Consider the following 14780-nt stretch of genomic DNA (forward strand, 5'->3'; position numbering starts at 1 on the left):
AGGAAGAAACGGGTTTGCATATCTGCAGATACTAAATGGCTGTTTTGAGAAAGACCTCTTGTTGAATTGGCTGAACTCTCTTGAGGTAAAAAAAATGCAGCCAAGAACTGAAACTACCCAGAGGTTTTAGCTCATGAACATCAGCTAAAATTCACAAAGAAAAGCAATGGAAAAATGACACTGCTGCTATGGCTGTGAAATAGTACTCTGTAACTCCAAGGACAAATTCCTCCATCAGTCCCCTCAGAGAAAACCATCATCTGCCCAGTCCAAGCCAGCCTTGCAAATGCACAGCAGCTGCTGCTGACCCAATCCTGCTTACCCCAGGAAAGAAAACATGTCACTAACAGCAAAAGAGAAGTTGCACCTTTTCAGCTGACTCATTACCAGAGCAGTCTTTGCCATCAACACTGCAAATCCCTGAGGTATCTGCAGGCAGCTGGGAGCTGTGCAGAGCAAGAGCAACCTGTAAACAGAGCCATGGGGCTGGGGGATGCACAGAGAGGCTGTGACCACCACAACACAGGTACCTGAGACACAGGAAACTCGTTATAGACCACAGGGCTGGTCTGTGTCTGTGCTGCAGCAGCTGAATTTCTGTTGAGTCAGCAGAGCATGAAGCCAATGGGGTCCCATGGGCTCAGTCCCTCTGCCTGAGCCAGCCCTGTGTTTAGGGGATGCAGTGCCCGTGTACAAATCAATTCACCACAAAGAAAAATACCAAAAAGGAACTTACTGTTCTATCAGGAACTTCTACATCTGTGAAACAAACATGCTGCTACTCAGTTCATCTACTGATAACTGGGATATCTACAGCAAAAAAAACAAAGAACACAACACATTAAAACATTGCCTTGAGATCAGGCTGTTCATTCTGTCTTCAGCATCAGATTAATATGTACATCAGTATCTTACAAAGCAGGATCCACTCTCAAGTCTTTATTTTGCTACACTTAAAGAACAACGTAGCTGCACCACTACTGATGCCTTGTGGAGTACCTGGTGATTGTACTGGGATTTTGACTCCATAGACTACAAGTAAAACAGAAATGCCCTGAAACTATCTGGCTCAAACAGGACTCACACAGCCACAGAGCAACGCTGCACAGCAATTTCTGCTTTCCTCTCATGACCAATACAAGTCTGAGTAAGACCTGCTCTACCTGAAAATAACAACAAAGCACAGAAAAAGACTGGCAATTCCTACTGTGAGCAGTAAAACACTGCCTAGGACTTATGCAGGCAAAACTCCTACTGAAATCCTCATGACCTCACACCAGCAAAAGCCTAGAGGATGCCCCCAGAGATATTACTGGTATTCAGCATGGATAACAACCTCCTACAGAGCAAAGTGACACCCCAATTTCTTTGCAATAGCTCTAAACCTGAGAGCATGACAAATAAAAATGCTAAAATTAGTCCTGGGGGAAAAATTTTTTGAAAAGTGTTTGAAATGTCTCTGGTCTAACTGGGAGAAGCTGTGTCACACCAAATTATCAGGACGCATCACTAGGACAGGTTGTGCATATACAGTTCAGGACTGGTGCAGAAGCAGCCATCACACTCAGTATCTTCAGAGGAAAGTTTTGGAGAGAATTATGGCTTGGCACACATGCATGGAATCCTGTACACTTATGGCAGTGCTACAATGGCACGTACTGCACATCCAGAGTTCCTCTCTGTAGGGATGGGTGACATGCTATTGGCATAAAAAAAAACTTTACACTTCACAGTCTCACCCCCGATTTTTGGTTGTTTGGGGATTTTTTGGTAGTTTTCAGAGTCCAATTTTGTGGTGGTGGGGGAAGCCACTTTGTATTTCCACTTCCACTTTCCAGAGAGAACAAGCCAAAATACCACAGGGAAGGATGCTCGGGGTGGTATTTCTGCTTGAGCCTGAAAGCAGAAGCGCTGCAGGTCTTGCGTGACTCTTAACTCGGCAGATTCACAGCCTGCTGTGTTTTGAGGAGCCGGGGGGAGGTGTGGTTTTGGAGGAGAGCCCGCGGCCCTGCCAATCGCCCATCCCTACGCTCCGGCCGGGCAGGCGGCGGGAGCGGCCCCTCTCCATCCCCGGCCTCACGCTCGCACACACGCACACGCTGCCTCTGCGGGACGGACCCCGCACGGGATCCAGCCCTCGCCCGGTCCTCAAGATCTGAACACGTGAAAGAAAGCCATTGAAAGGGCCAAACCTGATTGGCGGTAGCTGTTGCAGCGAAGGGGACGCTGGTGGCAGGAGTTGTTGCTGCAGACACAGTGGTGGGCGTAGCACCGTGCATCATGGGCACTTTCGGAAGGGAACCATGGAAGCGACATACAGGAGGGTGGAGCGTATATATATTTTGTTTGTTTGGTTGGTTTTATGTAACCATGGCAACATGTGGTGGATTTGGGGGCGTGGCAGGAATCACAGCAACAAGCCATGTGACATCGTCATGAAGGACACATCGGGGCGCAGCATGCAATCACAGTGCAAAGCAAGACAGCGTTGGGAAAAAAAATAAACAAGAGAGAAGGGGAAAAGCCAATTACAATTATAATTAAGGAAAAAACCAAAACATTCTCAACACTTAGTACATTTATAAGCAGAACAATGATGTATTAGACTCCGAGGGCCAAATTTCCAAAGGGGGGAGAGGATGGGTGTGCTAGCAAAAGCCCACGTCAGCTCGCACCCGTGGGGAGTTAGACACAGCCAGTGCACGTTCCTTTGGGTGGGGACATTTTGGCAAGCGCACCCTCCCGCCCGCCTGGGAAAGCTTGTCCCCTTCCCTCCCCACCCCATCCCCGCCAGCAACCAGAGGTACATGATGCACTTTGCAGCGGCTGCCGCAGCCCTTTCACCAGGTTTTCTCGCCTCTCTCTAGCAGGGACAATGTTTTGGCACGGGACAGAGCTGGAGGCACGGCAAACGAGCGGCTGGCAGACTGAGCTCTCTCCATACAAATTCAGCATGCTCCCTTTCCACCCTGATTCTATAGGATTTGGCAAAACTCCCCTCTTGCAGGGTGGGGGGATGGAGAGGGGAAGGGACAGAGAGGGGGGAAAATACACAAATGCATCTGAACAGCTACAATTTGCAGGAAGAGCATCCGAAAGGACAACATGGCAGCAGGGAGCTTGGCAGCCTCCTGAAGCTGCACGTCCCGCAGAGCACAGTGCTGGAAGGGATGCTCTGGTGCACACACGGGCATCCCCCACACCTGAAGGGGATTTGTGGGGTTGAGGAGCCCACAGGAAGGCCCAGCCATCCCCACAAACATGCGGTGGGGAAGTAGACTCGCCTTCCCCTCCACCCCAGCAGCCACGGCCAGCCCCAGCAGGGAAGGAGCGTGTGCCTGTGGCTGGGAACGCTCCGGCCATGAGATGTTGGAACGTGTGGGTTGGGGTTTCCTACAGGCAGAGGTGTATTTGAGGGACTCAGCTCCCCATCATGCAAGCAATGTGTCTTCCCTGTACTATAGGGATAGGCAAGTTCAAGAGCAGAATGTTTAAGCCATTCATGCCAGAGCTTCCAGATCTGCTCTTGGAAAGCTTTGCACCCTCCCCCAGGGCTCCTGCCTCTCTCCCTCTGGCTAAAGCAGCACACACCTGCATGCTGGTAGTCTTGCATAACCTTGGCTAGAGGATGAAAGCTCAGCTTTCACCTGCCCTGCTGTGCCCAGCAGCTGTAGACAAGAGGGGAAGGTCCTCAAAGGCCTGCAGAGGTTTCATCAAGACCCAGATGCTGAGCCTGAACAGAGTGGATCCCTGCAGCACTAATGAGCACATACTCACTGCCTCCCTTTATCCCATGTGCACCTGCATTGGTACCTCCCTATGATCTCCTGTATCTGCACACCTAGCACTGTCCTACAGAAATGACTCTCCAGCCAGTCCATGGTCCAAACCCTGCTTCTCTTGCTGTACAAGCAGTACCCTGCTCTGGCAGAGGAGCTGACCCCAGATGTGCTCCTCCTTAGCACCTTGTTAAACCAGTCTCCTAAAATATCCTCAGAAGGACAACTAAAAATCCAAACTTAAGTCCGCCTGTTGCTTGATACAAAATAAAAGAAAAATAAGCCAACAGGATCCTCCCACTTCTATTTCCTTGTATCAGATGACTTAAATGGGTTGTAAAGACATTTAAGTGACAGATTCTTGTCTCTGAAGCGGAACTAAAAAGGGGTGGGAACACATCACCTTGGATTCTCTTATTGTAAGTCACATGAAACACTGCACTGCACAGAAATTAAAAGGGATACAACCATTTAAGCCTCAAAGAGGACAGCGGATAGACAGTCACACCACTCAGCCACCCAGGTTCTCACTGATGCATACTAACTTGCAGTCTCTTTCAGATTAGGAAAAGTTGAGAAGTTTGTGTAGAAAAACCTACCAACGCTTGCAGTGGGTGTCATGCACAGAACTGACCCTGCACACCATGCATTGAAGCGTGGAAAGATGAACAAAAGGGATATTTCATTAGTGAAGCTTCAGTGTTAGATATCACTTTAACTAAAAAGCAGGTATTCTCTCTGCAGCATTCAGTATTTAAGCACATGCAACCAGATTCTGCATATTGGTACATCAATAGTTTAAACTCAGTTTAAAGAGATCATAGCAAACCAAATTAATTCTTTAATTCTTGGGTAGTGGAGAAAAAACTCCTCCCACCTTGGTATTAAATTATATGATTGATCCCAGAAATCAGGGTTGTTTGGGATTTTTTGGGTATTGGGTATGCTGATTCCTTTTTGATCGTGTCAACAGAAAACAAATTGCCCTTAGAAGAATGTCACACTCATGTTAAAATTGACTTTCCAAAAGCAATTTATTCCTGCAACCAGGGATCGTGATTCAAAGTCTCTAGTTTAAGCTGAAAGAGGCATTTATTTTTCTGGACTCGAAAAAATTGCAGTGGTGACGCCATTTTCAAGAGACAGCCTGACTCCGCCCTGCCATGGCAACCCATGATGCTGATCTCTCAACAACTGAACAGGAGATACTAAGAAAAGCAACAGCTCCCTTCCCTCCCCACAGCAAGAGCTGCGACGTGCCACCTCTCTGCTTTGCCTTCCTGAACACTGCCAAGGCTGAGCCCAGAGCTAGAGCCTGGTGTGTAACATAAATTCATCACAGACCTGTCCTCTGACTGGAAATTTGCTGCTCTGCCCAGCATTAATGTCTTCAGACAGAGCAGGTGCCAGTAAGCATCCCTGCTATGCATCAGCCCTGTGTGTAATTTCATTGCTGTGAGCCTGGTACCAGCGCAGTGAGGGCTGGGCACAGCTGATTTATCCATCAGAAACTCCTGTCCTTATGTCAACTTTGGCAACTGTGACCTTGAGGAGGAGCAGTGTGTAGCCAGCTGGGGACTTGGCATTCCCCAAGGTGTCCATTTTTCCTGAAGAAGTATTTCACTTGGCACCTGCCAGAGCTATGCTAAGGTCAGCTCAGCCCAGCCTTTCCAAGGTTTTGCAGAGCACAAGGTAAAAGGCTACTACCCCATCTCTCTGCATGAGATTCTGCTTCCCTGGGAGAACATCTTGGTAGCTGCTGAGTTCTGAGTGTTTCCAAGGGCTCTCATAACAGAAAGGCCTTGGAAACATGAGCACAGGGCTTGGGTCCCCCTTCCCTGGACCCACACTCCACCTTGCTCTCAGGACCAGATTGTCTCTAAAGCTTTTCCCCAACCCCAAAGAACAACACTGCCAAGGTGCAAGTCCACTGTGTGTTCACCTCCAGGGGTCAGCCCAGAGAAACACTCTGTGTATTTTTGTAAGCATCATCTGACAAGTAAACACAGCATTAAACATTAAAAACACAGGGCATCAATTTTCCTATGATACTCTGAATGGTAATAATGATACTAAAATATGAGCTATCTGGAATATTCCTAATTCAGCCACTTATAATACTTTCCACTCCAAGCAGGTTTTGTTTTCCATTTGGCTGCAGTTAATTGGCCAGTCAGAAGACAGTCACATCTGCCACATTAATATTTCCAGTTCTGTAAGAATTACTGAACTGCATCTTTCAATTTAACTCTGAGACCTTAAAGGTACAATAAAAGCTGGGAGTTAAATTGCTTTTAAAAAGCTTAGGGTATTGTACTGGTCAAAAGACAAGGAAGAGGGAAATATATGCCTTTAAAGAGGATTATATAATTTGTATTTACTAAAGACTAACCATTCCCTCTATAAACATCACAGCTGCTGCAATATGTAGGTCAGTGAGATACAAGCTCAGGGAGGTGCCTACAGCCTCAAAAGAGCAGGCATAGAGGTCTATAGACATTTTAACATGAGTCCAAAAGAGCACTACACAAGAGTCAAAGAATTAATTTGGGATTAACCAGTTGAACCACAAGGAGGAAAAACAGAAAGTATGAATTCAAGAAACATGCAGATATTTTTCTTAGTTTGACTACTTAAAAAAAACCCCAAACCACACAAAAAGGGCTAAGAAGGATCTTTACATGTGAAAAGCTCTAAATTGTAGTAGGTGAAGGGAAAAAAGTCAAACAACAGATGTTAATTTTTCATCCATTTTTAACATGAAACTACACACCAATATTCTTTTGCTCTTACAAGATTCTTACAAAACTGCTTATTAGCTGAACACCAAGGTCATAAAATAAACAACCATGATGATGGGAAAGCAAGGAGACACTTACCTGTAGGGATGAATGTAGGCTGTTGCAACTGCATGTTGGCTAGAGCCTGTTGGTAGTGGAAAACGCTTGGGTTAAAGACTGTGGTGGCACCATTGTTTTTTTCAAGTGCTGGCCTCTTTGGTAAAGGTTGAAGTGCACCAGGCGGCAGGGCCTGTGGATAAGGGAGTCATTAAAGACAAGTGGAGTAAATAAAGGGGCCCAGATGTAGGTCAAGCATGCAATAAATAACAGGGGGTCTTGGCTGCAAATCACCTGCAACTCTATCAACTTAGCGAGACAGGAAAGAGAAGAGCAGCTAAGTCACAGTACGAGTAGGAGGTGAAACAACAGCTTCACTAGGTAAGCAGTTAGTAAATGCACCAGGAGGAGGGCACAGTCCAGAAAGAGGAGAGATGCTAAGGAGCTTTTCAACAGGACTGACTTGGGTAAGAGGGAGAAGAAAGCACTGGGAAAAGGAAGGGGAGAGGTGATCACCTGGACAGAATGCTACAAAGAGCAGTTGCAGGCAACAAGCATTAAAAACCCCAAAACAAACAGGAAAAATATAGTAGATGACTATTTAAAACCCAAGAAGATTAGCATAAGCAACAAATGCCATGGAAAAAAATGGATGCTTGCCTCTGGTTCAACACCTGCCTACATGTATGTGTGCATGTGTGGAAGCGTGCACACTGTGCAGCCAACCCATGTGTCCAGATGGTAAAGCTGTAGCTGTTGCCAATTACACACATAACTTTACATTCACAGTAAAATGCATTTCCACTTGTTAGTAGAGAGGCTGAGCAACATGGTCAAGACCAGGCCTGATTCTCCACTGCTCACACCAGAGGCACAGCCCACCACCAGCAGATTTGGACCAGATCCCACTTTATAGAAGGTGGCCTCCATCAGTCAAATACTGCTCACTCATTATTAACAGTGGAAAAAGCCATTGACAAATCCCTTCTTTTCATTCTATCACACCACCGGGCTTCTTCCAGCCCGTCAAACCTGTTTCATGATCAGACTTGGTAAAAAGCATTAACCCAACTCAGGAACTTTTCTCAGTGAGTTACTCATCATTCATCCAAGCATGTCTCAACAGCAAAGTAGTATGTCAGGTTCTTAAGAGACAGGAATGTTTCTAATGATTTACAGCTTTTCATTGTACCCAAGTAAGAAACCACATTTTTTTCTCCACATTGTGATAGAAAAGGGTCCTTTTTAATTATGCCCCGCAGTCCTTTTGCACGTAACACTCCCATTGACGTCAATGAGATTTACGCACGTGGAAGTCATGCAGAATCAGGTCATTTCTGACTAGTTGTTAGTCTGTATCATGTAGCACAGCGATGGCTGAAAAACAGGGTTATCACTCCTACTTATATTTTAATAGGTCACAAACGAATGGTAGGTAATGGAGAAGGTTTGGCTAATGAAGGGTTAAAGCTACAAACACACAATACTCAGAAGGAAGGACACAAGTAAAGAGATTTTAAAGCATTATGAAGATCAACACACAACAGAATGTAAGTGAAAGCTTGCAACAGTTTGTCGCCATCTAGAAACAGGTTTCACTTTAATTTGCTATAGGAGACTGCTCATCTGAGAAATGTTAAGCAACACACTTCCAGGCAAAACATTACTCCATCCTATCTCTATTCACATGGTTGCTTTTGGGTGGTTTTAATATTAAAAAAGAAAATGAGAAGAAATTGCATTTGCAAAACTGCCCTCAGACATGCACGCATCCTTTGCCTATGCTAGTGGGCATCCACTCTCAGCATTAGGATTTAATTTTCCCAGATTTCTTCTGGCTGCTACCAAAAGACAGAAGTCAAAGATGGGACAATATTCTCAGACACAGACATCAAAATCTTTTACTTAGGATCCATACTTTAGGATGATGTGTGAGTTTTCATTTCTAGGTAAGCTTTCATTGGTATCTGTGTTAAATCTGCCTGTTATCTACAACTTGTCTATTTAACGATGGCTACATGAACGTTCCTCCAGGCATGGGACAGAGCTGCAGCTTACACAGTCTGGAGTAGTTTCATGTACATCACAGAGGTTTTACAGCTTTAGAACAACTCAAGAACTTGCTACTTAAATTCATGCTCCTTATGGTACCCAATTGCTAAATAACCCTTTTCAGACACTTCCAAAATCTGCCTCAGAAGAAGAATGTACTAATTATAGCAAAGCAACTGCGCCAGGCACATAATGGACTTTTGACTCCCTGCTTCTTGGCCAAAGGCTGTCACCACCCCAAACCCCACAATGGCAGTGCCAAGAGCAGAACAGCTGAAGGCTTTGAGACCTTGCTGTCTTGTCCTGGCACATCACAGGACAATTCCAAAGCACAGCACTGCAGTCAGAGGGACACATCAGCAGGCCCCAGGGATGTCAAGACACCTCAGACTACCCCATCACCCTCCTCCTAACCTGCTACAGCCCCTTGGGAGCAAGGGAAAGAAAGGAACTATGGCAGCCTCACTGTTGCTCCCTCAACAGCAGCCAGGCGGAGAAACACAAATAAATGCAATATTTCCAGAGTGTTCTAAAGAAACAAGCATTCTGCAGCAGCTCCTGTGCCACCTGATGTCCAGCTCTCACATGGGCTCTGTGGGCAGGGCAGTGAGGAACCCACCCTGATCTACTTCTGGTTTGAAGCAGATCCCCTCCACACCAGCAGCTGCAGGAGTGTTCCCACAGGATACAGGAAGATGTATTGGCTCCTCCTGTTGCCAACCGATCTTATTTTAGATACCAAGGTGTAGGAGGGCCCAAGGACACAGAACAATCTGGCTTCAGCCCTTTTCCAGCCCTTTTCTTTCCTGAGGTAAGAGCCTCAGGAACATGCTCACTGAAAGGTCCATCTATAATGCCTTGAAGAGGCATCTAAAATTGCACATGATGAAGCTGGGCCCATACAGCTCCTGCACGGGAGGTTGGCAGGGACACAGCACAAAACAAATGTGCCTCATTTGACCCAGGCTACAATTTTTGTATCACTCAGGACCTGCAGGAATTGTAGCAGCTCGAGGGGATACAACATTTCTTTCTTGCACCATGTCCTGGTTCTGAAGGAATCCTACAAGCAGAACATACAAAAGGCAACAGAGACACCTCACCACCAAATTTTGTAGCCAGTGTCATAGTCCAGCAGAGGAATTAGACTAAACCCTCCTAGTAAAGAACTTGATGAGTTTACCTCATCCAGCTGCTTGTGCTTTCCCTCTGGACAAGCTCTGATCACCACAGCTACAGCAGCAGCTCCTGGACAGTAACTATTTCTGACTTTATTTTTTCCCTGTGTGTTTGCACACATGGGTACACAACCTTTGCAACAAGATCTGGCCATCTCCACCAGTGAAAGGGTTAATTCAGTTCAGAATCCATGTGATAGTCCTGCACTGATCCAAACTAACAATTTCCACTAATTAAATGCCAGGCAGCCTCCCATTTTTAGGCTGGGAAAGCCACATTCCTGCTCAAATGAGAATCTGAACAAAGAGGCTTGTGCCACTGCTCTGCATGGCATGGAAAGCAATTCTTCAGCAAGACTGACAGATAAAAACACACTTCATGCTAAAGTCAGAATTTCCCACGTGCTGGTTAACAAACTTCTCGTTATTTTTTACAAGACAAGAGCTGGATTAAATCTTTGCAACAAACAATTTAATTGCACCTCAAAGTTCCCCTCAGATCTCTATCTTCTGGGACCAGATCACACTTTCACCCTTCTGCACTCAGCAAGGAGGGGCTGGGTCTGCTGCCAGGCATGACAAACAGAATTATCTGAGAGAGGGCAGAGGTAGCACCCGTTCCCTGGCAAGCAGCAGAAGCCAAGTGAGCAGTTTCCTCTGAAGATCATCCATGCTCTTATCACCCATGAGGGGTTCAGAGGAGGTGACATATCCTAACGAGTGGCTGCCAACCTTTTGATGGGTCAGAGCAGGAACACTCATACAAGCAGCTTCTCTTGGAGGGTTTGTTCAGTGGGGGAGCAGTTATGGGCCCTCCCACTCTCTGCCAGACTGTGTCTCCTCAGAGTGGTGGCCCTTGGAGAGGGCAGCTGTGCAGGTCCTGCCTGTGCTGGCTCTGGGGCCGTCTCTGTGTCAGCCGTGAGCAGAGCAAGTGAGAGGCTGTGATGCCATTCACATCATCATTCCACCACTGCTGCCAGAATCTGGGCCCTAGCAGGGCTTCCTACTGCTGCTGCCTAAAACTCTGATAAGGAAGCCTCTTGACTACTTAAACCCAAAATAAGTCTTTGGAGAGGAAGGGAAGCAGATCAGCTTCTCCTCCTTAGCTCTGGGAATGAGAAGCAACATCAGCTCAGATGGTTTCACAGCTCCTATGTGTCCACTCTTCCCTCTCCCTGCTGTAGCTGGGCAACAGGGGCTCTTTCTTTTAAAATGTATTGTGTCCCTTATTCTTTGTGAAAACAGGAAGGCACTGTCTTCTATGGAGCCAGGACTGACAGCACTGTGAGTATGGCTTTTGCCTCATTATGAGCATCATAAAGCCAAGTAAAACATATTATTTGAGAGTCATAAAACAACCAAAGACAGCATATATGAGGACAGCTTGCAGGCAGAAGCTCAGGGAGCAGATTCCATGCTTGAGACTGAAGCAAAAGGCATCCAGAGCGAGGTCCCTTTGGTGACACTATCCCACTGGGGAATGGGGGATAAACCACAGACAGAGCCAGCTGAAGGGACAGCCAAGTCCCACACTGCACCTGCTTCAGTTCCCAGCACAGATCCCCAAGGATGCTGTTTAGCCCTCTTCCCCCTAAATCTCAGTTGTGTTCATTACACAGAATGCTCTTGTACAGGGACTGCCAGGCAAGGCTGCGATGTTGGGAATACAAAGAAAAGTTACTGCATCTGTCCTGCAACCACCCAGTCCTCTGGCATTCAGAGCACACTGCAGACCTAATGAGCTAAATGCTTAAATTCTCCCTCAAACATTGCATCTTGTGACTCCAAAGCTGCCAGCGTTTGGAAAAACACTTCAAAAGCAGAGCTGCCTCCCCCCGAGATTATTCACAGTCTCCAAAACACATCTAGGCTTCAGGAGGCAAAGCTCAGACGTTAATGGATGGTATGCAGGGCACAGGATTGGCATGTCTGAACGCACACTGAACATTTCTGGCTGGGATGGGCAGTCTCCCCAGGCACTAACACCACAGACCAAGAGCAGAAGGCTTTCATGCAGATTAAGATGGTTACGTGCAAAGCGAGAAGGTGAAAGGTCCAAGTACCAGGTCAAAGGTTGCCTCGAGCGGTCGCTTCAGTGATCTGACAGCTGGCTGAGTCTTAATTAGCAGGCAGCGAGCACATGATGGACATGGGCCGGGGAGGGGGATCAAGCACAGTAACAAAAACAGCAAGCAGAGGTGTGTCAAGAGAGAGCAACAATTTGGGAAGGCGAAGAGAAAAAAAAATTAAAAAGTGAATGCGTTATACAATATATTAAAAAGACGAGGCATGCACAACATGGGGTGGCTGGGTAATTACCTGGCCTAGTGGCAAGTCAGTTATTTTGCCTCGGTAAGTTTTAAAAGTAAAGAAATGTCATCACAGGACATGTGCTTTGGAGCTTTGTCACATCAGCTGGCACAGTCGGGCAGGAGCGCTCAGGGATCAGCACCTGCACAGGGACTGGGCTCCAGCCCTCATGCTGCAGCTACACACCATGCAGAGGCCAGCAGAGCACTCGTGGAGGGGGAAGGACCACTGGAAAAGGAGGGAGCTTCAAGCACATGCTTAAGTGCTGTCCTGAACTGGGGACAGAGCCTTACCCAGTTCATCCAGTGCTGCACTGACTTCAGCCAAGCAGGAGTGAGTAAAGCTGCTACTTGTGCACATCAAGTAACTGCAGAATTGGGTCCCTCAGAAATGCTGAATTTAGATTTGAAGTCATTCTAAATCTGTTTTAGAACGTAGACCCATAGCCTGGCATCTGTTTTTCCCTCCAAGAAAATGGTGCACCTTTCTTCCCTTTAATAAAGTCTTACACCTCAACAGGTACAGTAAATGCATCAAACCTCGAAAAGTCAATGAATAATGTAGGCTGTTTTGGTAGCAGGGGTGATGCAACAAGCCATCAATAAATATTTTAAAGGTTCTCGTTAACAGCATACAAATAGGGTTAATTACATTTTTAAGAGAAGCCAGCTGGATGAATAAAACATGCATTGGCTTTGGTTAAGCAGCAGTGTCCTAGATAATTAGTGAAAAAATAAAGATTCAATTGTGAAGAACACAAGAGTTTCATTTCAGAAGGTTATTTTTCAACAGACCTGGACTCTTATTTCAACAACAATAAAAACAGTGAGAAAACTAATAAATAAACTCTGCAGGACAAATAAATACTGCAGTATAAATTAATTGTTCAAATTACATTCCAGGTAATATTGATGCTACAAGGAGGGCACTTGTTTAATTTCTAGAACTGCCCTGGCTCTGCATTAAATTTCATTATGAATTAAAAGCAACCTCCTTTACTAACTTAAAAAAGAAAAAGGTATTTTGAAAAATTTTAGTGGCCTTAATTCTAAATCAAAGAGGAAGCAAGAGCGTTTTTTTAATATTAATTAGAAAAATTTTAAAAAATCATAGAAGAGATGGAAGGGACCTCTAGAGATCAGCTAGACCAACACCCTGCTCAAAGCAGGGTCAACTACAGCAGCTTGCTTGAGACTCCATTCAGGTTCAGATACAGGTTCTCAGTATCTACTAGGACAGAGAATCCTGTTGTAGTGCTAATCTTTCTTTGGTAAATAAGTTTTTCCTTATTTTAATGGAATGTCCTGAATTTCAATTTGTGCCCATTGCTTCTTATCTTTTCATAGGGCACCACAGGGAAGAACTTCCCTTCACCTTCTTTACCTCCCACATCAGGAATTTATGCATATGGATAATATCCCCTGGGCCTCTTCTTCCCTCCCCAGCTCTCTCATCTCTGGAATTAATAGGTCCCATTAAACCCAACTCAACAGAATGGCAAACATTTATATGAGCTAGGGGGTCACCTGGTGAGACTTCCTTGACTCATGTTCAAAACTGTAGTAGATATAAGTAGTCACAATTCAACTTAAAATGCAAGTAGGACCATCTCTACCAGGTCCAAAGCATCAAACAGGTCAGGAAGTCACCCTTGTTTTGTGTCTCGCAATTTCACTAAGTCTTGGCAAAGGTATCGGACACAAGCTTGCTAAGCTCAGGCAACTGATACCATCTGCTTTTTGCAGAGAACAGGCCAGGTTCTCCCTGAAAAGGATATATATTACGTATTGAGGAAGCTGAACTGACCCCTATGTCTCAGCCAGGGAAGGTGTTGGGTGCTGCTGCACTTGCATTCATGTCACATCACAATGTCATGTCAGCAAATCACAGGGCTGGGCACCATGTCCCTAGCTATGAGATTACTGTGCCACTGAGGGCTTCATGCTGTGGTGAGCACAGAGACAGGATGAAGAGATGGGATGCATTTTGCACATGCTCTCAGCTCTCTAGTCAGCCATTTACAAAGCTCTCTACTTTTCCACAAATGACACATGACACGTGGAATCTCTTAGCAATGGAAATGCAGCTTGAGAAGAGCTCTACTTACCATTGCAGCTGCAGCTGTCTGGTTCACCTGGTGTTGAGCTGCCTTGATTTTGGCTTGCAGGTGTGCAGGGGGATGAAAGTACTTGCATTTCTCCCTAGAGCATCGACCTTTGATGTAATCCATGCAAACTGTAACAGTATTTTCATTTGTGTCTATCATTGCAATATCTATAGGGTGAGCATAGCGGCAATCATTCTCACCACGTGTGCAATTTCCACGCTGAAACTCTCGACAAACCTTAAAAGAAAGTCACATTGTTGAGCAGAACATGAAGTTATTTTTCATTCAGTATTTTCAACACAGAATATCAGTTCAGTTGGCCACATTAAGCCATGTGTATACTCTAAATCCACACTCATCTGGGGTACTATATATATCAACACACACAGGGGCAAATGGTTCTACTCACAACTGCTTCAGGAGGTGAAAAGAACCACAACATTAATAAGGCCAATTACCAAATGCAAGTGAAATACAGAATTTGTGCAGAATGGAAAGTGACCCTAGAAAATCAACG

General features: G+C 45.7%; 1 protein-coding gene across 8 annotated transcripts in view; it reads right to left on the reverse strand.

Moving 5' to 3' along the window:
- MBNL3 (muscleblind like splicing regulator 3) overlaps window positions 1–14780 on the reverse strand; it is a 93676-nt gene that overhangs the window by 8556 nt on the left and 70340 nt on the right. For 5 of the 8 annotated variants that reach the window (XM_036402009.2, XM_036402007.2, XM_036402008.2 and 2 more), the window contains 5 exons: window positions 14264–14500; window positions 6659–6809; window positions 4379–4414; window positions 2193–2287; window positions 737–810 (listed from right to left, as the gene is read on the reverse strand). In XM_036402009.2, the coding sequence (XP_036257902.1) occupies window positions 754–810; window positions 2193–2287; window positions 4379–4414; window positions 6659–6809; window positions 14264–14500 (576 nt within the window). In that variant the 3' untranslated portion in view covers window positions 737–753. The remainder of the gene's footprint in view (window positions 1–736; window positions 811–2192; window positions 2288–4378; window positions 4415–6658; window positions 6810–14263; window positions 14501–14780) is intronic. The other 3 variants (XR_008508618.1, XM_054516358.1, XR_008508619.1) reach the window with 3 other exon arrangements.

This window comes from Molothrus ater, chromosome 14 (genome assembly GCF_012460135.2).
Source record: "Molothrus ater isolate BHLD 08-10-18 breed brown headed cowbird chromosome 14, BPBGC_Mater_1.1, whole genome shotgun sequence".
Classification (NCBI taxonomy): Eukaryota; Metazoa; Chordata; class Aves; order Passeriformes; family Icteridae; genus Molothrus; species Molothrus ater.